This window comes from Apiospora marii, assembly GCF_038362585.1.
Source record: "Apiospora marii strain CBS 49790 chromosome Unknown utg000002l_segment0_segment0, whole genome shotgun sequence".
Lineage (NCBI taxonomy): Eukaryota > Fungi > Ascomycota > Sordariomycetes > Amphisphaeriales > Apiosporaceae > Apiospora > Apiospora marii.
In genome coordinates this window covers 353,902-375,436 of record NW_027117373.1, presented here as the reverse complement: position 1 = coordinate 375,436, position 21,535 = coordinate 353,902, and the positions used below count along the sequence as shown (strand labels likewise).

At 59.3% G+C, this 21,535-nt stretch overlaps 11 protein-coding genes across 11 annotated transcripts; 5 read left to right on the top strand and 6 right to left on the bottom strand.

Moving 5' to 3' along the window:
* Nucleotides 1-267: 267 nt before the first annotated feature.
* On the bottom strand, nucleotides 268-4,002 carry PG985_001814 (uncharacterized protein; the record flags this gene model as incomplete). The annotated part of the gene is made up of 9 exons (XM_066821583.1): nucleotides 268-807; nucleotides 884-1,257; nucleotides 1,343-2,336; nucleotides 2,405-2,509; nucleotides 2,569-2,825; nucleotides 2,887-3,109; nucleotides 3,168-3,581; nucleotides 3,649-3,704; nucleotides 3,768-4,002. 9 exons carry the CDS (start codon nucleotides 4,000-4,002, stop codon nucleotides 268-270), a joined length of 3,198 nt encoding a protein of 1,065 aa, XP_066689015.1.
* A 548-nt stretch (nucleotides 4,003-4,550) lies between these two features.
* PG985_001813 (aminotransferase) lies at nucleotides 4,551-6,031 on the bottom strand (the record flags this gene model as incomplete). Its single annotated transcript, XM_066821582.1, has 2 exons — nucleotides 4,551-5,727; nucleotides 5,796-6,031. The coding sequence occupies 2 exons, from the start codon at nucleotides 6,029-6,031 to the stop codon at nucleotides 4,551-4,553; spliced, it is 1,413 nt and encodes a 470-aa protein (XP_066689014.1).
* Nucleotides 6,032-6,484: 453 nt separating this feature from the next.
* Nucleotides 6,485-8,519, top strand: PG985_001812 (uncharacterized protein; the record flags this gene model as incomplete). Its single annotated transcript, XM_066821581.1, has 2 exons — nucleotides 6,485-6,646; nucleotides 8,277-8,519. The coding sequence occupies 2 exons, from the start codon at nucleotides 6,485-6,487 to the stop codon at nucleotides 8,517-8,519; spliced, it is 405 nt and encodes a 134-aa protein (XP_066689013.1).
* Nucleotides 8,520-8,997: 478 nt separating this feature from the next.
* Nucleotides 8,998-10,152, bottom strand: PG985_001811 (uncharacterized protein; the record flags this gene model as incomplete). Its single annotated transcript, XM_066821580.1, has 3 exons — nucleotides 8,998-9,279; nucleotides 9,394-9,782; nucleotides 9,843-10,152. 3 exons carry the CDS (start codon nucleotides 10,150-10,152, stop codon nucleotides 8,998-9,000), a joined length of 981 nt encoding a protein of 326 aa, XP_066689012.1.
* Nucleotides 10,153-10,922: 770 nt separating this feature from the next.
* On the bottom strand, nucleotides 10,923-12,107 carry PG985_001810 (uncharacterized protein; the record flags this gene model as incomplete). The annotated part of the gene is made up of 1 exon (XM_066821579.1): nucleotides 10,923-12,107. The coding sequence occupies one exon, from the start codon at nucleotides 12,105-12,107 to the stop codon at nucleotides 10,923-10,925; it is 1,185 nt and encodes a 394-aa protein (XP_066689011.1).
* A 788-nt stretch (nucleotides 12,108-12,895) lies between these two features.
* On the top strand, nucleotides 12,896-13,955 carry PG985_001809 (5-keto-4-deoxy-D-glucarate aldolase; the record flags this gene model as incomplete). The annotated part of the gene is made up of 3 exons (XM_066821578.1): nucleotides 12,896-13,171; nucleotides 13,228-13,280; nucleotides 13,343-13,955. 3 exons carry the CDS (start codon nucleotides 12,896-12,898, stop codon nucleotides 13,953-13,955), a joined length of 942 nt encoding a protein of 313 aa, XP_066689010.1.
* Nucleotides 13,956-14,438: 483 nt separating this feature from the next.
* On the top strand, nucleotides 14,439-15,310 carry PG985_001808 (uncharacterized protein; the record flags this gene model as incomplete). Its single annotated transcript, XM_066821577.1, has 2 exons — nucleotides 14,439-14,996; nucleotides 15,134-15,310. The coding sequence occupies 2 exons, from the start codon at nucleotides 14,439-14,441 to the stop codon at nucleotides 15,308-15,310; spliced, it is 735 nt and encodes a 244-aa protein (XP_066689009.1).
* Nucleotides 15,311-15,916: 606 nt separating this feature from the next.
* On the bottom strand, nucleotides 15,917-16,629 carry PG985_001807 (uncharacterized protein; the record flags this gene model as incomplete). Its single annotated transcript, XM_066821576.1, has 2 exons — nucleotides 15,917-16,390; nucleotides 16,483-16,629. 2 exons carry the CDS (start codon nucleotides 16,627-16,629, stop codon nucleotides 15,917-15,919), a joined length of 621 nt encoding a protein of 206 aa, XP_066689008.1.
* An 899-nt stretch (nucleotides 16,630-17,528) lies between these two features.
* Nucleotides 17,529-18,032, top strand: PG985_001806 (uncharacterized protein; the record flags this gene model as incomplete). The annotated part of the gene is made up of 3 exons (XM_066821575.1): nucleotides 17,529-17,640; nucleotides 17,734-17,804; nucleotides 17,850-18,032. The coding sequence occupies 3 exons, from the start codon at nucleotides 17,529-17,531 to the stop codon at nucleotides 18,030-18,032; spliced, it is 366 nt and encodes a 121-aa protein (XP_066689007.1).
* A 315-nt stretch (nucleotides 18,033-18,347) lies between these two features.
* On the bottom strand, nucleotides 18,348-19,924 carry PG985_001805 (uncharacterized protein; the record flags this gene model as incomplete). Its single annotated transcript, XM_066821574.1, has 2 exons — nucleotides 18,348-19,756; nucleotides 19,819-19,924. 2 exons carry the CDS (start codon nucleotides 19,922-19,924, stop codon nucleotides 18,348-18,350), a joined length of 1,515 nt encoding a protein of 504 aa, XP_066689006.1.
* Nucleotides 19,925-20,587: 663 nt separating this feature from the next.
* PG985_001804 (uncharacterized protein) lies at nucleotides 20,588-21,518 on the top strand (the record flags this gene model as incomplete). Its single annotated transcript, XM_066821573.1, has 2 exons — nucleotides 20,588-20,992; nucleotides 21,084-21,518. The coding sequence occupies 2 exons, from the start codon at nucleotides 20,588-20,590 to the stop codon at nucleotides 21,516-21,518; spliced, it is 840 nt and encodes a 279-aa protein (XP_066689005.1).
* Between the last annotated feature and the right edge of the window lie 17 nt (nucleotides 21,519-21,535).

Sequence of the window (21,535 nt, the reverse complement as noted above, 5' to 3'; positions counted from 1 at the left end):
AAGCTCAATTGGGTGCCATGCTGCTATTCGCCCTGGGAAACGAGTGCTGGCATGGTATGGTTGCATGCAGATCGCGTCCAGCTAATGCGGGGGTTCCATCGAGAGAAACATGCATCGGCAATTAAGATTAACATCTATTAGCCCGTTGTCCTTTGCAGCCATTACCACTTACTATACTAAACTTAAATATTTTAAAAAAGAATAGTATAAAATCATTATTGATAATAGTAATATACCTATTAGTAACATCTGGTGGTCCTCGGCAGCTTAAAAACCCCACTGGTCCATCCACGTATTTATCCAGCCGCAGTACTCTGGCTCCAACCGGGCCATGGCCGGACTCTTCTCCAGCGCCCGCTCGACGGCCAAGCTCGGCCACTCGGCCCCCCGGCTGAGGGACTCCAGAAAGTCGAGCAGTTTCAGCGCCGGGTTCTGCAAGGCGCCCTTGGCGCCCGGGACATGCCGGCCCGACCGCCGCAACGCGTCCATCCACTCGCCCCATGACACCATCCGGACAGAGGCGCCCAGGCGTCTGGCTACGACCGGGGCCAGCGCCGTCCACTCGACGGCCGCGGGGCTGGAGACATGGTACACGGACGGCGGCGCATGCCCGTTGGCGTTTGGGACACCACCGCCTTCCGACTTTGCCGGGACAGTGGTTCCAGAACCCAAATCCTCCGCCGGTGTGGCAAGTCCGGCCAAATCTGCCATGACGGAGGCGGCCACGTCGACGGGGATCCAGTCGATCAGCCGTATGGGGCCCATCTCTGCTGGCAGGAGGCCAAGATACCTCGAAGAGGTCAAGATCTTTGGTCGGCCGGGTTTAGTACGGAGAAAACAGGCGCCAAGGGAGGAGGGCTGAGCGGGGGGGGAAACGTCTTACCGTGGGAAACCATTCGTGTTTGGGCCACATTCCCTGCTGCCGGTACTCGGCGCCCACGGGCCCGGCGATCTGACCCAGACGACATATGGACGCGCGGGAACCGGAGCGGCAGGCGGCCCGCTCCAGCAGCATCTCGGATACGTGTTTCGAGGCCACGTAGCCGTCGACGGCGGGAAGCGGGACCCGAAGGAGCGCTTCGGCGGCGGCCGCGCCCGGGGACGGCGGCAGATTGTGGACGACGGCGACGCTTGAGACATAGGCGAGAGAGGCCCCGTGCTTGCTCGCCAAGGCGAAGTCGATCAGGCGCCGGACGCCGGCAATGCTGGGCTCGAACGAGGTTAGGTCCCAGTTGAAATTCACGGGCCACTGGTTATCTGGCGTCGTCCGAACGTCGTCAGGTCAGCGGTCAGGTCCTAAGAATTGCGTCACGAGGCGGCAAGAGACTGCGGCTGTACATACGAATAATATCCGTCACCTCGGCCAACAATGCTTGATAACGGTCTGTATCCAGGCCCAACAATGGCTTGGACAAGTCCGCATGAAGGAACTCGACTTGGCGTGCCTCCCAATCCATCGCAAGCCCCCGCTGCTGACTGGCTGCCGTCTGTTTCTCTCTGGCGTGAGCAGATCGGTTTAGGCAGTATATCTTCTTGACTCGGGGGCACCGCCGCATGATGCTGTCCAGCATGTACGAGCCCAGCGACCCGGTGCTTCCCGTCAGGACGACGACCCGGTCGCCTTTGGACTCTGCGCCATTCGCGGCACCGGGAGTCGTCTCTGGGAGACCGGCGGCATACTTCGACAGCAGCTCCTGCACTTGTTGGTTCTCCGAGTGCTGGTCGTGGCCGGGACTCGCCGTAGGGTCTTGCAGGCGGGCGTGAAACGCCACTGCCAGTCTCCAGATACTGGGGTTGCTGTACACGAGCCTGATCGTCAGGGGCGGCGGCGCGGTGGCCTGGTCGCCGCCGCCCGCCGTGGCGCGCAAGAGGGTGAAGCGAAGCGAGTTGGCGATGGTGGCGGCCAGCAGGGAGTCGACACCGGCGACGAGGAAATCGTCGTCCCAATGTAGCCTTTCGGCGCCGGGGACCTGGACCGCAATGAGAAGCTCGTGGAGGCCCTGGGCGATCGTCTCGACGGACGACAAGTCCATATCCACAGCCGCCGCACTGCCGTCCTCTGCGACGTGTCGATACCACTCCCGAATCTCCTCTTCGTACAGGGCCAGGGTCTCGCGGCGCTTGACGGTGTTTTTGTCGGTCCGCGCGAACGGCTTCTCCGGGTTGGCGAACCATATGTACTCGCGGAAGATGGCCGCCTCCTTTGGGGCGATGGCATTCGCATCGTGGACCTTGTGGAGTATGCTATCCACCAGGGCCTGACGTTCGGCGTGGGATGGGGGCAATGGGGCCGCTGGTTCGACGATAAGAGCTGGCATGGCGTGGCCGGTCCCGACCTAATCATGTAGCTGGTCAGTGGCGTTGCGGCCATCCAAAGAGATGTTACACGGGGAAGGGAACTTACAATGAGGCAGGCACCTACGGCTGGGTGGGTATTGATGATTGCCTCCAAAGCCAGCGGGCGGATCTTCTCCCCGTCGACATGACGAGCATGTCGTCGATCCGTCCCCTGTAAAGCCACAAGTCCGGCTTTGTCGGATGTCGTTCGTATAGGTCCTTCAAGTTGACCTCTTGGTCATCGGGGAAGGTGTGGAAGATGCCTTGGTGGAGCGGCACGTCCTCCTCGTTGCGAATCGCCCAATGCTCATAGACGCCGCCGTCGAGCGGTTTGAAGTGAAAGCCGGCGCGCGGGTGGAATGCAAAGTAGATCCAGTCCTCCGGCTCCACGAGGAGGCTGCCCTGGAATAGATTCTCGGTAGTCCCCGTCACGTTGCATATCCGTACAACGGCCGCCGCCTTGTTTGCGCTGCCGTGCGTGACCGGCCCTTTCCCCCCTCTGTTAGTCCAGAACGCACCCCGGGTGTGGGAGGAATCTGAACCACTTACCTCCCGATGCAATGATGAATTTGGCCTTGGCGAATTTGGCCAGAACCTTGGGCGTCTCGCCAATCTCATCGACGAGGGCGGGAATCATGCTCCACAGGCGAGTGTCGGTGTGGTCCAGCAGAGACTCGATAAGGTCCACGGTCGGGACCACCCCGATGGGACCAATCGTGTTGATCGTGTTGTAGAATATCCGGACAATTATATTCATCAACAGGCCCGCACCCTGGTGGCGGTTAGTGTCCTGACTGTCACGGCCCCGCCTGCGCAGGTGGATTGCTTACATGATGTAACGGAAAGGCGCAGTAGAAGGTGTCGCCCGTCTCCAGGATCGTGGTCCAGGGGGGCCTGCCGGCGCTCTCGTTCGCCGGCAGCAGGCGGGTAGCATCCAGGGTGCTGAGGAGCGAGTTCTTCCAGACGATGGGCTTGGGCAGCCCCGTGGAGCCCGAGGTATGGAGGACGAGAAACGGGTCCGATGCGGCGTCCTCGAAAGATTTGGTGTACGGGTACGGAGGGACTGCCTCCTCGCAGAGCAGTGCGTCGAGCTCGGCGATCTCGATTGCCCTCATACTATGCGCGGCCACAAGGTCGGCCAAGGCTTTCGGGCGCTCCGCCGGGGTCACCCAGATCCCGCAATTGGCTCTTTCCAACACCGCCACCGTGGCTTCCACCGTGTTCCGTGGCGATGGTATGAGAGCCTGCAGACGCGGTGGTTTAGCGTCCAGGGAAGAATGGGGGCATCATTGTATGGTGTCTGGTGCTTACTTTGTAGCCCGCCTTCACACAGCCCAGAATGAGAAGAATGTAGCGGAAATCGCAGTCTGCAGTGCCGTGGTTAGTCACACGTGGTCGGCCATACGGCGCAGGAGCCGACATCGACCTACAGGGGCCAATGAAACCAATGGACGGGAAGTCGACGCCCCGTCCGAGCTCCGATTCGAGCCACCACGCCGTTCGGTTGACGGCATTGGCGAAATCCCGGGCAGTGACATGACGGAAGCCTTGGGCGATGTCTTGGGAGGCTGCGAGCGAGTAGACGATCCGCTCGGGTTCGCTAAGCGCCAGCTCATCCACTAAATTGATGAGCAAGCGTCTACCATAGGCTGGTTGGGCACTCATGTTGGTGGTTGTGGAAATGCAGTTTGGAATTAGCTAGTATCTATCATGCTGCATAGGTAGCTTTTGATGGTTCGACATTCCCGGGTCTTTGTTGTTGGATTCTAGTCCGCATAAGAGGGGCTCTGTCAGCGCAAGGGCGGCATGACACGCTACACAGGGGGCCGTGGACTAATCTGGGGCGTACAGTACCAACGGGCCGAACGGTCTAATTCGTTACCGATGACGGAAAGTATAGTTTTGGCGGGACATTCCGGCTTTCGGAAAGCTCGGACCTCTGAAGACTGAAAGAAAAGGGGTATCCTGGTCTTCGGAGTAAAGAGATGTCGGACCGACGACATTTTCCACACGGATAGATAAGTACGCCACGTTGCGTCGACGGCGGTGAGCAGGCGGTTGGGAGAGTAATGCAAATAAAGATATGGCTAGAGTAACTGCACTCTTCTCTGACGTAGATAATATACAGAAAGCCGAAATCCAAATGTTGAAATACGTCTAGTTTAGCTCAGTAGTGTGATTGATTAACTTGATGGGACCTAATACTACGAGGATTACTTTTTCAGAGAGTCCATGAGTGCCGCTTTCCAGTCGAAGTCGCCATCCGTCCCACCGCTGCCGCTGCCTTCCAGCAGCATAGCCCGCACCACGGCAGCCAGGCGCCGCACCCCCGGACGAATATTGCCCTCGGCCTCCCAGGCGAAGCAGAGGCGCAGGTAGGGCCCCAGCTCCCCGCGCCGGTCGCTCGGGACCTCGAACGCCGCGCCGGGGAGCACCGCCAGCGCCGCCGACGCGGCGCAGCGGGCGGCGACCCGGGCCCCGTCCAAGCCCGCCGGCAGCCGCAGCCACACGAAGAAGCCGCCCGCGCGCCCCCCGCCGTCTTCATCCTCGGCGACGCGCGCGCCCAGCGGCCCGAGCAGCTCGCGCACGGCCGCCGTCATGAGGCCGCGCCGGCGCGCGTAGGCCGAGAGCAGCGTGTGCCGCACGTGGCGGGCCAGGTGGCCCTGCGCCATGAACTCGGCGACCAGGGCCGCGCCGAGCTGGCTCGGGCAGCCGCCGGCCTGGCTGGCCCCGACGCCCGCCAGGGCCTTGGTCAGACCGGGCGAGGCGGAGATCCAGCCGGTGCGGACGCCCGGGCCGATCATCTTGCTGAAGGAGCCGATGCTCAGCGTGTGGCCCAAGGAATGCTCGCTGCTGCTGCTGCTGCCGCCCATGGTGCGCTCGATGTCGATGAAACGGGGCAGGATCGCTGTCGCTGTAGCTGGATCGGCCTTGGTATTATTATCTACTTGGACGGCCGGCGGGTACGGAAGGTGGTCGTAGATGTCGTCCGAAATCACCAGGGCGTCAAAGCGACGGGCCAGCGCGACGAGGCGCTGGCGCTGGACCAAGGGGACCGTCCGTCCCGACGGGTTGGAGAAGGTAGGCACTAGGTAGATCAGATGCCTGTAGAATCTCCGGGCTGGGTCGACAGGCTTCGCCGTCCGGGGCGGCGGCTGGGGGGTTCCCAGTGCGGGGCCGACACTCGACTCGGACTCGAATTGCTGCAACTCGCGCTCCAAGTGATCGAGGTCGATGCCGGCACTCGTCTCGGGAACAGCGCGGAGCTTTCCCGCAAGGCCGGCATCCTCGAACGTTTTACAGCCGAGGTGAAAACACGGCGTCACTACCCAGACTCGCTGGGTATAGAGCGGATCCGACAGCACTTGGAGCACGACGGCCAGGCCCTGGCTTTGAAACCCAACATGTCAGCTCCCCCAAGACGGCGAAACGGAAACAATAACGATGGCGAGACTAACCTGGCCCCGGACGTAATGCAGATCTCATCCATGGCATTGGGGGTGCCATAAAGTCCCGTCAGCCACTGGGCCAACTGGTCCCGCAGCGCTGGTGGTCCTACCGGGTCGCCGTATTCGAGCGCGTCTGTGGCCGCGTCTGGACGCGATAGAATGCTTTGCATCGTTTGGGCCAGTTCCTCGACGGGCAGCAGGCTCGGGGCCGGCTTGCCCCAAACCAGATTGATTGGTGGGTCCATAGTTACTTATTTAAGCAGGGTGAAAAGAGACTCAAGAACAACGGGCGGTATACACACAGGAACTGTGGACGCAGGATACGACTCGAAGTTCCCAAGGTAAAAGGAACAAACAGCTTTGTCGTACGTATTATTTGCTAAACTGTATTACGGCCCATGTAAGCAGGCGTTGAACCCCACACGGCATCCACGATCGCCCCTGTCGACATCGGCCAATTTTGCCAATCATCCGACTGACCGGTATCCGAATCCGCCGGGACGGTCCATTTGGGAAATTCCTGGCTGCGACTCCCGGTTCACTTGTCGCGACCTCGCTTGCGAACCCTTTCCCCCTCTCTTCTATTGACCCATTCGCCAGCATTTCAGGACTACCGAATTTGTCAAGAATCGATCACGCCCCTTGCGATTGACGTACTCTTGGGTATCTTTTTTTTACTTCCTGTCATTCCGGGCGCCATGGAACTTGCCGAAAAGAAAAAGGAGGAAGCGCCGGAGGAAGTCAGCTCTGTGGACAACTCGACGGCGACTGAATCGCCCACCAGTGACGGCGATGTGGCCTACCCCGATGCCTTGCGGACGGCGTTTGTGTCTTTGGGGGTTGCGCTCGGCCTTTCGTTGGTACGTCAAGCATCTCTAGGAAGTAATAAACACACGGGCTAATCGCGGTGGTGGTCGTCGCAGGTTGGCTTAGACACGGTATGTCTCACCCGTCATCGTTCTAGGACCCCCACCAAGAGGCTCTCCTCCATCGGCTTGAGCCTGCCTACATCTTACGTCGCATGTCAGCCTTTCATAATTGACAAAGGCCCTAGACCATTGTAGCTACCGCCATACCACAAATTACAGCTGAACTCAAGGGGATATACCTGATCGGCTGGTACTCGTCGGCCTTTTTCATCATGCTGGCCTGTTTCCAACCCTTTTGGTACGGTGTTGATGTCCCCTCCTCCTACGTGCTTTTGGGGCTATCATTCCTTGTCTAACGGACGTTGTGGTGTATTAGGGGCAAGATATACTCCCTGTTTTCCATCAAGCACACCTTCCTCTTCGTGACCTTCACGTTTGGCGTGGGATCTCTCATCGGCGGTTTGCACCCCCCTCCCCTATCCCCCGCCCTATTATATGATATGTCGTGTCCAGCCGATGAGAATACTGACGCATACCGTTCATTTCAGGCCTCGCGCCGAACAGCAGCGTGCTGATCCTGGGGCGGGCCGTCATGGGCGCGAGCGCCGCGGGCCTGGCGTCGGGCGGGTACGCCATCCTGGGCGTCACGGTGCGCCCGCGGCTGCGCCCCGTCTTCACCGGCTTCGTCACCACCGTCTACAGCGTGGCCAAGGTGCTGGGCCCCATCGTGGGCGGCTACTTCAGCCAGAAGGCGACGTGGCGGTGGTGCTTCTACGTGAACCTGCCCATCTGCGGCGTCGCGGCCGTGGTGATCCTGCTGGGGTTCCGACCACCACCGGCGCGCAGGCGGCCCGAGGCCAAGTCGGGTTTCCGGCAGAGGCTTGCGCAGACGGACCCCCTGAGCGTCCTCCTCGCGTTCTCTGCCTTGTTCTGTTTCACCCGCGCCGTCGAGGTGGCCGGCATCCGCCAGCCCTGGGGGTCGGCCGAGGTCATCGGGCTCTTCGTCGGGTCGGGCCTCATCACCGCGGCCTTCCTCGGCTGGCAGCTCCGCCGGGGCGAGCGCGCCGTCTTGGTTCCACGGCTCCTGAAGCAGCGCGTTGTCCACATGGGCATGATGTACGGCTTCTTCCACGAAGGCGCCTTCTACCTCCTCATCTACTACGTCCCCATCTACTTCCAGGTCGTCACGGGCGCCACGCCCACGGCGGCGGGCGTCCGCAACCTCCCCCTCCTCCTCAGCTGCGGGGTGGCCTCGGCCATCTCGGGCTTCTTGGTCTCCCGCTTCGGCCACTACACGCCGCTGATGGTACTGGCCAGTGCTGGTGGGTGCATAGGGGCCGGACTGCTCTCTACCTTGACGCAATACCCAGGCACGGCGCAGTGGATTGGTTTCCAGGTGCTGGCCGGATTCTTTCTCGGTGCTGGGCTTCCACTGGGCACCATCGCCGGCCAAGCCAAGGCCAAAGACGAAGATTTGCCCTCGACCACGGCCATGTTATTGTGTGAGTCCATCCAAGCCTTTCCCAGTCCCCACACCGACGCGTTTGCTGACGGAGCTCTGGGTCCATGTCGAAAAGTCGCCTTTTGTGTTGGAAGCTCCACCTCGTTGGGAGCCGCACAGTCTGTCTTCACCAACACCGTGTTGAAGAAGCTCCCCTTCCTGGCCTCCCATGGTGTCTCCAACAACATGATCGAGACGGGCATCGCGGACATCCGGAGCACATATCCCCCTGCCGTGGTAGCGGACGTGGTGGCCGCATATACCGACGCGGTCCGTGCCGTGTTCGTGATAGCTACGGCGTATGCCGGTGCGGCTGTGGTGTTTGCTGCCGGGAACGACTGGAAGCGACTGAAATTGAAGTAAGAGTGGGACAAAAGAAGCTTGAGCACTGCATTCATGTATATAAAGGCGCGGGAGGCTACATGAATTTAATTAAAGACCGTTAACCCCTCCCGTACTCTTTGGCGCGCTGTGGGGATTATGTTGGTGCCGACGCAGGCAACCTGCTTGGCGAGACTGCCGCCGCCGCCGCCGACACTTTGGGCTTGTGAGCTTGCATCCAGGGCTTTCTATTAAGTTCATTTCTGCTTTGGCGTTGACCGAGGAATACTTAGGTTATCAATGCATAACAAGTGATTAAATTATGTTCGAGCTACCCAAAGGGCAGCTTGCCTGCGCGACCGAGTTTTGAAGAAGAATGGCCGACCTGGAACGCATGGCTGGCTTATGGCTTTTTAGACCAAGTAGGTAGTCATGATAACGCCTCGAGTTAAAATAGAATGCAATAATACAGGTATCTCCAACTACGACCTTCCATAGTTTCCAGTCCACATTGGCCCATTCATGCCGCCGGCAACGACACGGTTGCCTGGGCCACCTCGCGGAAATAGCTGGGCCGGCCGTCCTCGTACACCAGCTCGAAGCGGGGGTCGGTCTCGAATTCCACCTTGGGCGCGCTGACCACGGCGCCGTCGGCGCGGAACGCGACCGCGCAGTGCCAGGGCGTCGTGTACGTCGTCGCCGTCGGCAGCAGGCTCACCGAGATCTTGTGCTCCCCCACCGACTGGTGGATGCTGAGGCGGAGGTGGTGGGGGAAGCTGGCCTTGACCGCCGCCGCGAATGCCTGTTGTCCAAGACCACCATGATGATTAGCCCTAGCTAATAGTGGCACCAAGAAGCTACGAGGGGAAAGGGGGGAAGGGGGAGAACGGGGAAAAAAGGGAAATCTCCTACTTACGTTGCCACGGATAATCATCTGCTTTGCAATGTATTTGACGTGGCGCTTGTACTGCCGGACGGACCCGCCGGGCCCGCTGGGGAAGATGTGCCGGAGGTCGTTCTTGAGGAAGCGCGTGTAGCCCAGGTAGGTCAGGAGCACGTCCCCGTCCTCCTCGACGGCCCGGTCGGCGTCAAAGGCCGGGTCGGCGTAGCGGTTCATCAGCGCCCGGCGGAAGTTGAAGGCGTTGGCCACGTAGGTGACCTCGTCGAGGCGCTCCGGCAGGTGCGGGACCGCCACGAGGTCCCGCAGCCGGCTGAACCGGAGGCGGCCGAAGCCCTGGGCCCGCGCGAGGGCGCGGAGCGCCTCGCCGTACGCCCAGACTTCGCGGTCGGGGGTCGTGAAGAGGTCTGCGTAGGGCGTTTCCATGTCAGTCCATCATCGGCATGTCTGCAGGGGGCCCCTCTTACCGCTGTAGACCAGTCCGTCGGAGATGATGAGGAGCTCCGCGCCGGGCGGGTAGATTGCGCCGATGCGCATGCATATGTCGTTCAGACGACGAAGCGAAATCTCCTCTGCTTTGTCGGGCAATGTGCCGAGGACCTTCTCCACCTTGTTCACCGACTTGAACGGGAACGCGGGGAGGCACATCTGCACCGTCTTACCCTGCCGGACGAAGTGAGCAATCGTGGCCAGGAAGTCGAGGCGGCCCTGCTCCCATCGGTCTTGGGCTCCGGGAAGCTTCGTGAGGAGAATGTCCTTGATGACAGCCAGGATCATCTCGGATATGGACTCGACTCGGGCATCGTCGTGTGGGTGGAGGCTTTTCATGCATCCCGCAAGCCGCGCTTGACCCAAGACAGGACCTCTGTCATTGACCTGCAGAGAACTGGCCTGACAAGAAGGAAATGGTGTTTTAGCGGTTGGAAGTGACGCCGGCAGAGGCTCGTCATCGATTCTAGAGGGTGCCATTTTCCACACAGATTTGTTGCAGCCCCAGAGATGGATGCAAAGTGCTTCTAGACTGTTAGGGACGGGACTAGATGTCGACGCCAGCGTTCTAAATACATGTTTTACCCGTCCGGGGTCATGCGGGAGGGCACAAAGGTAAGCGATGCTCCCCACTCGCAGCCGGACTAGTGTTCGCCGTCACCATTTCCTATCCATAACAGCGGTAATTTCCGAGAACGTTGCCATGGCCAACCTTACCTAAGTAGTCACAAGTGCCGTATCGCACGCTAGGGAGGTCGATCGGTCCGCGGCCTGTTTTCACCACTCGGTTAATTCTTTCGCTGGGTTGCGGAAACCCCGCCGGTTTGGGAACCCATGCCTGTCCTCGGGCGGAACAAACGTTCGGGATATTAGGATCCCATGACATTCGGGGTCTTTAGCCGCTAATGAATGCGGCGTGATACTTCAGGCTCTGGCCTAGAAACTGACGGGACAGGGCATTGTTCACATAATATTGTATTGAGGAGGATTGTTGATCCCCGTACCGAACGTAGGTCCAACTCCTTAGCAGCCCCCGAATCCATGCCTTACATCTCGGCTCATGCATGGGTCTCTTGGTACAGGCTGGCAAGACGCTTGCGGATGAAACCGTAACTCTCGGACAGTTCCTTATTTACATGCGGCCCATTGGGAGACTCTCGCTCTATCTGCTCCATGACGGCCCGCACCTGCGTTAGGTACAGATCCAGCTTCTTGTGGACGAGCATCCCCTTGATCGTCGTGACCCGGAGGCTCTGATGACTAAGTGCAATGTTGAAGACCTGCAGGACTTTGCATGCCACGGCTACGACAAGAGCCCATGTTGCCAGATCCATCGGCCGGCCCATTTCCAGCATCGCCTCGCAGCTGGAACCCACGCGCTCTAATACCTCACCCAGATGATCTGGCGCCTCGCCTTGCAGCTCGGGCGTGCCCAGAGTGCTCTCTCCAGCCGGGGTTGGAAGATCCACCGGGCTCATGGCTTGGATGAGATGCTGTAGCTTCCCGCAGTGATGCAACAACACGAAGAACTGGTTCTCCGAGGCGCGGCCCTGGGAACCCGGCTCGTGGGGTGGGCATCGCCGCGCGATTGACTGGGTTGTCGTTTCAATAGTCTCGTTGGAGACGCCTGTTCTAATGCGGGGGACAGGGGCAACGTCGATGAGACGGGACGGTGGAGATGCTGGCGGCGCTGGGGTTGGGGTTGGGGCTGGCTGCTCGAACAGATCTTGGCCAAACAAGTCGGGTAGCTCGCTGGCGAATAGCACTGGTGAATCGTGGTGGAAAAGTGGCGGCAAGGTGGAGGAGGGACTGGGGCACTGGTAAGCACCCCAGAAGCTGTGACTGGAGCTGGTGCCGAGAGGGTCCTGACGATGCGAGGGATTCTTCTGCTGGTGTCGCTTGCCGGACCAAGCCGGTTCTGAGCAGTCTGGGGAAGACGGGCGGCTTCGGCGACGCCCCTGCACCAGCCCGGGCTCCATCACGACCTCGACTGCTCTGTTGGAGTTGCTATGGCCCGAGTCCCCGGCCCATTCGGTCCAGGGAGCGTTCGCCCGCGGTCGTCCGCTCTTGTATCGCGGCAGGAAGTAGCAAGACAGATCCTTGGACTGGCAGTGGAGGCACGGCCCGCCGGCCTGCGGCGTCACGCAGCGGATCTTGCGAGTGTGGCAGGCGTCGCAAGCATTACGCACCAGTCGGGCATCGTGGCCGCCACTGGTCTGGTCGTGAGACTGCGGCCGAGACATTATTGCATGTGCTAACAAGACTACGATGATTCCTCTGTCGTGATGGTGGTGGTGGTACCGAAGGCTTGCGCAGGACCTGTGCATTCGGGCTTTTGCACACAGAGGTTCTTATTACTCCGATTCCAGGGTCTATACCGCCTGTTCGGTTACGATCCGTGCTTGATGGGAGGCTGACGCCTACCTACTACCCCAGACCTCAGGGTCTGCCGCGACCCCAGTCACGAATCCCTGTTGACAGGGTTGCCGAAGAAGTCTTTTCGGTCTAGAGCAGAGAGGTCACCCCACATGATACATGACTCGATGCTCTTATCGGGGCAGCTGGTAACGCATTGCTACGTTCCCAGCGACAGAGGGTTTACAAGCATTTAACGTTTGTTTAATGAAAAGAAAGATAAGACACCCGGGAACTGGAACTACCCGTCTATCGCGGCACCCAGACCCCAGAAACAGAAAGACAGGCTACGGACCGAAAACCGAATTCGGACCGGAACCTTAAATACTCGGTAATTATTAGCCACTTCCTGGTCATCAACCGATCCACCCCTTTCCGCTGCTATGGCTATGCGTTGGGTTATGGACCGCCTTATGGACCGCCCCAGCCGGGGCCCCGGATAAGAGCATAGGACCCTGCAGCCCTTGGCGCCATTGCTTGGTGGTAGTCTACAAAACCCTCGCTTGGCCTTCAGCCTGTGATATCAACACGACGGCTCTAATTATTCATGTGCGCCTTGCCTAAACAAAACAAGGAGAAAGATAGCAAACCCCCCACTTGATTACACACGAAAGCCATGGCCTCTTCTTCGCCCGACGTCGTCGCCGCGGGCACCGAGCACCTGCAGGTCGCCACCAAAGGAATGGCAGCATACAGAGCGCCTTGCCTATCGCAGCCACACAAGGCTCGCCAGGCCATCCGAGACGCCTACGCGGGCAAGATCGCGCCTCTTATTGGCTTCTTTTTCGCCTTTCCCACCCTCCCGACTGCGAGGGTCATTGCCCAGCTCCATGCCGACTGGGTCTTTATCGATTGGGAACACTCTTCCTGTGACGTGGAGACTATGACCAACGTAAGCGCGCTGTTCCATTCCCCTTGGACGGCTACTGACTCGCGCAACCATACCAGGTCGTCCATGCCATTAGCTACGTGAGCGAGGGGAAAACCATCCCCTTCGTCAGGTAAGTTCCGCCCAAAGTGCCAGGCTTCCGTGATGGTTGGGCTAAGAAGATTGGGATGGCAGGCTTCCCAACCACGACCACGGCAACATCGCCTTCGCGCTGGACGCCGGGGCGTCCATCATCGTGCCGCAGGTCGACACGGTAGAGCAGGCGCGGCACATCGTCTCGGCCACCAAGTTCGGCGCCGCGCGGGGGGGCACGCGCTCGGCGCCCCCCTGCCGCTGGCTCCCGGGCAGCCGCGCCGACGCGCCGCTCGACCCGTCGCGCTCGCTCTGGGCGAACCTCAACGAGCAGGCCGCGCTCGTGATCCAGGCCGAGTCGGAGCGCGGGGTGCGGAACCTCGACGCCATCCTCGGCGCCGTGGGCGACGACGTCGACGCCGTCTTCCTGGGCGTCCTCGACCTGCGCATCAGCATGGGCCTCGACGGCCTCTGGGGCAGCGAGCCCGACTTCCTCGCCGTCGTGCGCCTCTACGAGGAGACGCTGCGCAAGCACCGCAAGCCGGGCGCCGGGCCCTGCCTCGACGGCAACTGGCGGCGCGGGGCCAACAAGACCATGACGGTCGTCACGGGTGACTTCGTGGCGCTGCTGGGCCAGCGGGCGGTGCTCTCGGGTGCGCGCGAAAACCTGCCCGCCTCGGATAAGAGTGAGACTTGGGCGACTACCGATGTGTAATGCCTGAGCTTGGCCGGGGAACGGCTTCTTGTGGGCTGGTTGGTTATGCTTGCACACCGCGCGAGATCACAAGCAGAGGTGTGCTAGAGTGTGCATTTAAAAGCTAATAATAAGGTATTGTTTACAATTGTGTGCTAAAGCATCTATAGCCACGCCCTGGTACATGGTAACGACTAAGCATAGGAGCGCAGCCGCACATCGTCGAGCCGCACATTGTAGACCCTCCAGTCTAAGCCGCAATGCACTAGAAAGAAATATGTAGAAAAATGGAAAATTGCTTTCTCTTTTTTCGAAACTAATTGCTTTCCTTGGCAACCCGAGAACCACCACCGCCACCACCACCCTGCGCGCTCTCCCCCCTCCCGCCTCTCTCTCTCCCTCTCTCTTTCTCTCTCGCACACGCACTCTCTCTTTCTCCCTCTCTCCCTCTTTCTCTATCCCTCTTTTTCCCCCCCTTCGACAACTCCCAGCGCCGCCACCACCATGGCACCCAACAAGAAGACCAACGCCAAGAAGGCGCCCAAGTCCAAGGCTCAGTCCTCCCGCCGCTCCCGCCCCTCCCGCTCCTCTCGCCGACTCCAGCCGGCCCAGACCCAGCCCGTCGAGCCCGCCCAGCAGCCCGCCCAGCAGCCCGCCCAGCAGCCCGCCCAGCCGTCCCGCCAACCCGTCCCGCCCCCGCCCCGCGCCGACCTCGCCTGGGCCCGTAACGGCTTCCACGGCACCCTGATCCACGGCGGCCGGTACGTCCAGTGCGGTCTCCCGCCGCTGCGTCCCCAGAACCCGGACCACCACCACTGCCTCGCCCGGATCCGCAACACGGCGCGCGCCCTGCAGAGCCACTTCGGCAAGGAGCACGTCGCCGCCAACGCCCACGCCCGCGACACCGAGAAGCACGCCGACCGGCCCTTCGAGTGCGCCGACTCGTGCGGCTACGCCCACCAGAACTGGACCTCCCACCTCGCGCACATCCGGGGTCCGCACCACCAGTGGCGAGGCTCGGCGGCGAGGATCAAGAAGGCCGGCGGCGTCAAGAAGGCTCGGGTAAGTCGTCTTTTGTATTCACTCTGGGTCACTCACTTCAATGTCGTCATGCTATGTTCTACTATATTCACTCTGGATCACTCACTCGTCTTTTTTGAACCTATAAATACTGACCTTTGTTTCCCCTCGGCGTTTAGGGCACCATCGACCCCAACACCAACAAGATCATCCTCCCACCCGAGGATGATATTGTTGGCGAGGGCGAGGACGACGAGGACGACCTGCCCGAGGACCAGCCCTTCTGGGAGGGCCACGGCAACGGCGGCCAGGGTCCCTCTGGTGGTGCGGCTGGCGGCCTGATCGCCGCCGCCTGAAGAAGAAGAGACGAGTAAGTACAGAAAGCCCCTGGAAGATATGATCCGTGCGCCTACTGGCCTACCGGGTCCGTGCGGCCTCTATAGGTTACATGGTCCGTGCGAATTTCTCTCTTGATATACTAATTGGATCTCTGTATAGGACCGAACGACCTGCCCCCGATGAAACGATTTTTTTTGGTTGGGATGCCCATCCCCATGCGACGAGAATTTTTTTAGAAACGCCGCGAGGCTTTCTTTACGTGTCGAAGAATAGAGACACGATTTGTGCGGGAGTTCTTTCCTGCTGGCACCCCCTTGATTCTTTGATTGTTTCTTGCACACATTGCGGTGATTTGGTGAAAATGGTGACATGATTTTACTAGAAAAATGCCTTATCCCTGGAGCTTCTTAAAGAAATCGCCGAAGAAAAGAACCAGTCCTAAGGTAATTAACAATTTCCTTCGGCGATGATTACATTAACCAATTACCTTTCGAAGAAAGAAGTAGTCTTTATATGTGAACTCATCTAGTCGAAAACAGGCAATTGAAATGGGTTACTCTTCGGACAGAAACGCCAACTAGATTTCTTGGCTTCCTTCATCATTTGCTCCCTGGTCTGACATGTTAGACATTCACCTGCTTGGTCGGATCCGCACCTGTAGCCTTGTGATACGCGACTTTCTGCAGACTATCACGAGCTTTATCGATTCCCTCCACAAAGCAGTAATCCAGGGCCTCCTGAACGAAGCCGTCCAGCCTGTCGAGCCAGGTGTCAGTATGACTGGCCGAACACTGATCGTTGGCCAGTCTGTCCCGGTCCCCGGGCGTCAGGCAGCCAAAGACCTTGAGAAACTGTTCGTCCCACCCGTAGCAGTCCTTCTGTACCTCGCTGCCCAGCTGGTTGCCAGCGTCCATGATCGTCTCGTAGATCTGCAGCATGGTCTCCAGCGCGCTGTACTTGGACTCAAAGGAGGAATGCGGCTGGATCTCCCTCTCGATCGTGTCGAGCATCGTCTCAATCTCGCCCTGGACCTCCCCGGCAATTTCATACTGCTGGGACGGACGCAGGCGCCGGTGTTTCTTGTTGATCAGATAGTCCTGCAATCAAGGGCGGGCTCCCAGGTTAGTTTGATGAACTGCTGGACAAGGGGAGGCACACCAATTGGAAGTGGGAGAGAAAACCATCGTACCGTTTCTCGGGCAAACTCCCTGTAGCTGCGCGTCGTTCGAGCCTCCTTTGATCTGAGCTCATGGCTTTTGTCCAGGACGCCCTGGGCCAGAGACGGAAGGATGTGTGCGTACTGGACCAGGAGCTGCTTTGCAAGCGCTTCGGGCATCGCTTCGAGATCAGCATCTAGCTGCTGCTGGCCCTCGGGAGACAACGCAGACGGGGACACTAATGACGGGGATATAGGTACTGGCGGGCGTACAGGCTGGACGACCCGTGACGGCGGTAATGCAGGCGCCCGTGGCGGTGGCAACGCAGGCTGGGCCGCGAATGGCGGCAATGCAGGCGGGTCTCCCCTCCACGATCCTGCAGGCTGGGGTACTAATGGCGGCAATGCCCTGGGAATGCCGGGCTGAGGCGCCCATGACGGCGATGGTTGTGGCAGCACGCATGCACCCCCGTGGGGTGGAAGATTCGACGAGCTCTCCGCCCGTGCTCGCTTCGCGGGCCTTTGATCGGCCAGCCAATAGGGATCCATCGAAAAAGCGAACCACCACGCTGTATAATGCGGAAGGGTAAATAATGTTGACGCGTCCCAGAATTGAAAGCGCGGACGCGATCATCACAGCTTCTACTCTGGAGGCTGGTCTGGTGGCGTTAGGTACATTGGCGACCGTGCTCCAGGCGGGTACTTAACGGGCCATCCCGATCGTTCAGGTACTCACACAATTAACCCTGCATCATCACATTTGACAACTGCAACCAGTCAGACAGGACTAATGCACTAGTTTTGAAGAAAGGATACCTGCCACTGTTATGAGCGTCTTTTCAGTATTAGTAATCAGTTTTTTCATTTGTTAGTATGATTTGGTGTTGTTCTTAGCAATAGGATCTACGCCAAGCCTCTAGGGAGATCGTAAAGCCCATGCGGCTCAACTTTCTGTCCGATTCTTGGCATACTTCGTATATATATAGGATGATTAAATTACACAGTAAGAGGCCGGAGAAAGAACACAAAGTCTCTCGGAACACAAACACTTCATAACCCAATCACAAAACCTCAACAACATGGCTCATCTCCAATACTTCACCTACCCCGAATACGGCGCCCTCCTCGGCAATCAATCCTACTACAGCCAAGCCGTCCGCATCGGTGATGGCATCGAATGCTCGGGTCAGGGTAAGCAAACTCTCCTCTCCCCTCCAAACCCCGTCTGCTTCCAGAACGGCCACCCATATTTTCCCTCACTAACAACCCTGACCAAAACAACAGGCGGGTGGGATCCCACCTCAGGCGAGATCTCCACGGACCTGTCCGTCGAGGTGGACCGGGCCTTCGCCAACGTGGAGCTGGCGCTACAGACGGCCGGCGGCAAGGGCTGATCCCAGGTGTACAAGATCAACTTGTTCTACCTCGACCTCGACGAGGAGATGATGCAGGTGTGGCGGAGGACGGCGGAGAAGTGGTGCCCGGACCACAAACCCCTTTTGACGGCGACAGGGGCAGCTTCGCTCGCCATCCCTGGCATGCATGTTGAGATCGAGGTGGCTGCCGATTTGACGATGGGATAAGAAGGGGGATCACGCATAGCATGGCAATATATGTAAACGTCTGGCCATTGATGACTTATTCCAGAATAGTCTTGGTTTTTACGGGTACATCTTGCCAATGTTGGTGCGTGTTATGCGTATTCACATATCACTGAATATCTTGACCAAATCCTGAACTTAATAAGAGTTTAATATGTGAAACTGGGAAAGAAGCAAGACAGAATCATGATCAGTAGGCTCCTTGGCCTCCTCTAGCAGGTATTCCAAAATTTCCATTGTCTCCGACGCGATATCGAGGTGGCGGAAACCAACACGATCTCAGTCCCGCTCCCAGATTTAATCCGCGTCCTCACAATCGTCCGGCACGTCCATTTCGAGCTTCAGCATAGGCTCGAGTCCCTCCTCCGACAGCTTCTTTTGCATCATCAACTTGACCAGTGGGGTGAGCGGCGGATTCAGCGACAGCAGTAGCTCCAACATCTCCCTGTGCTCGAGCCGCAGCGCGTTCCAGACCGGCCGGTCGTCGTCGGTCGCCCGGGCGCCCCAGGCCAGCAGCTTGCGTACGAGTACCAGGCTCCCGCCCGCGGCCGCCTGGGCCAGCGGCGTGGTGGACTTCCACTCGTGCTTTTTTGTTTTCCTGTAGGGCGAAACGAGGTTGGTGTCGGCACCGGCTTCCAGCAATATGTCCACGATGGCCTCGTGGCCGTGCCGGCAGGCCTGGCAGAGAGGATAGGGCACGCCGGGGAAGTCGGGGTTCACAGCAGCGCCCCGGTCGAGCAGGTACCGCACGATCTCGACGTTGCCGTACCGGCTGTACGTACTCAGCAGTGCCGTACATGTTTTCGGCGTAACCTCCCCGACTCGGGCAAAGAGGCACCCAAGTATCCCCGGGTTCGGAGCGTAGGCTTGCGCGTAGGTCCAACCCGCGTCCAGAGTGTCCTTGACATCTACCGTAGACCATGGTACATGGCCAAAGGTACCGCCATTGGCGACGGTGCGGGCGAAATGCGAGGCAGACGCGGCATCCCGCGAGTCGGAGGGAATGTTGTGGACGGCCAGCTCCAGCATGTCCACGCGACCACTGTTGACTGCTCCCCATACCGCGCTCGGGACTTCTCGTCCTTTCCAAGCCCAATTCTTGGAGTAGATTTTCGCGGCGTTGAGCGTTTCCAGGTCGGGCACTCGCTCTTGCAAGAGCCGCAAAATGGCGCCATGGCCAGCCAGGGCCGCCAGCTGCATGGGAGACGCGAACATGTGGGAATGACAGAAGGAAGGTACGCCCTCGTCGAGCAGTCGCCGGACGAGCGGTTCGTGGCCGAGGTAGGCAGACACGCACAAAAAGTCGAGGCGCGGGTGGCAGCAATAGGGCTGGCTAATGTGTCCCCCCTCCTCGCGCTCCCACGGAGGCGTCTTGTCCCATAAGCGCGAATTCCAATAATGAGCCGGCACGGGTAGCTTCTGCGCCCTATACAGACCAAGCCAGCACACGGCATCAGTGGTCTCTACGAAATCAGCGCCCGTCTCAGAGCAATAGCTCCTCACCGTGTTATGGACCGCTCGGTAACAGTTCTGCCCTCGGGCTTGCGTCGCACGGCGGACTTGAAGCACAAAGTGGTCATGCCACAGCTTATCGGCGCCATGGTAGTTACAGATTGGCCACCTTGTCGGGATGGCATTGGGGTCCTCGACGCCGTCGAGTAGCTGTGTTTCCAAGAGGGCGGGCCCGACAGCAATTGAGAACAATTCTGGCACAGCCTCACGTCAGAATCAGAGGTATGGTGTTCAATAGGAAATAGATTCGACTAACTGCAGACAAGCCTCAATCGCAGCCCTCTCGCGACTCCTCTTACGTAAATTGCATGCACAAGGATCAGGTGGATCAGCTCGGGGGGAAGGCTTTGGATTGAAGTCATGATTCCAGTGTCAACACCTCGGCAAGCCGCCTTCTATCTGCAAGCGGTCAGAGTCAATTATGGAAGGGTGTCTGTCGGCTGTGTGAGAAGTGGTCTGAAAAAGAGGCAGAGTAAATAGCGCCAGGCCGAGTCAGATAAGTGCTCCAAAAATGAACATATGGTGATCCTCAAACGTGACGGGGGAGAAGTCGTACTGAATTGTCGAATTGATGCTCTGAATTGAGTTCTGCCGAAGCAAAATGACTGGGTTGACGCCTAAACGAATTACAGGCAGTTGAACGCTCGTCGTTTGGAGGGGCCGCCCGCTGAAAATAGACCGCCAAGCGCAGTTAGGAGCGAATCCCAGCAGCCCAGTGCGCTCAGCCACCCGTAGTTCCTCCGCAGAGCCTAGCTGTCAACCTGTGCCGTAACGACGCAGAGTAAGCACTAACTACCACATGCCGCATAAACTCATGCAAAAAGTGGAAGAGGGAATATTCTCTGTTTAATAATGAACGCTCATTCCCTCATTCATGATTTCGTTTTTTCAAGTTTATGGCCCGATTGGCGGTGACAGCTTGCGAAGTGCCGGTGACAAGACGTTCGCTACTGTAGAACCCCTTACATCTTACTTACACACGGAGGCGGTCACTCACTCACTTATACCTAATAACCATCACCGCCATGTCCGGCCAGCACCACTACACGGCCGCCAACCCCGGCCAACAACACGACTTCCCCCAAAAGCCCTCCCCAGACACAAGCCGGCTGCCACCATCGCAGCCGACCCCGCTGCTGCGCTGGCTGACGGGTGTGAGCGCGCTGCTGGGCCTCGTCTCGCTCGTGGCCCTCGCCTTCAAGTGCCTGTCCAGCATCAGCTGGAACGACTTCGACGCTGCGCCGACCATAGAACTAATGCCCGCCGGCGGCAAGGATGAGGGCGACGCCCTGTTCCTGTTCCCCCTGGACCTCGACCGCCACAGCAACTACGGCGGCCCCCTCACCTGGGCCGCCATCGTCCTCGGCCTGACCCTGGCGCCCGTGACGGCGTACTGCTCGTGGCGGGTGGGCAAGACGGGGCCTTACTACGTACGTTTTTCTTTTTGTTCTTCATCCCGCCGCTCGGGCTACTACTGCCCCTCCTTTCAACACACAGCTAACAATCTTCAACCAACAACAGTACGAGAAGCCCACCCGCCTCTTCACCTACGCCCTGTACCACCTCTACTGGCTCTTCCCCCTCGCCGTCTTCGCCCTCCTGTCGGCGGCGCACGCGCGGTCGGCGCACATGGCCACCGCGCGGATCACGCGGGCCGCGACCACGTACGGCGAGTACGCGCCCGCGGGCGTCTTCGACCGCGAGACGCTGGCGTGTGAGGCCAGCCGGCTCGCGCGCCATATGGGCGGCGGCGCCGGGGGGACCGCCGCAGCCGTGGAGCAGCTGGGGCGGGTGTGCGTCGGCGAGGAGGGGACGCGCTGGCTGCTGGTGGGCATCGCCGTGGTGACGGCGGGGCTGGCCCTGATCCTCGAGCTGGACCGTCGCGGGGGCCGGCGGTTCATTGCGGTGGCTGAGACGGGTCGGGGGCATGTGGATGCCCGGGGTGGTTTTATTTAATTGCTTGATTGCGTTTC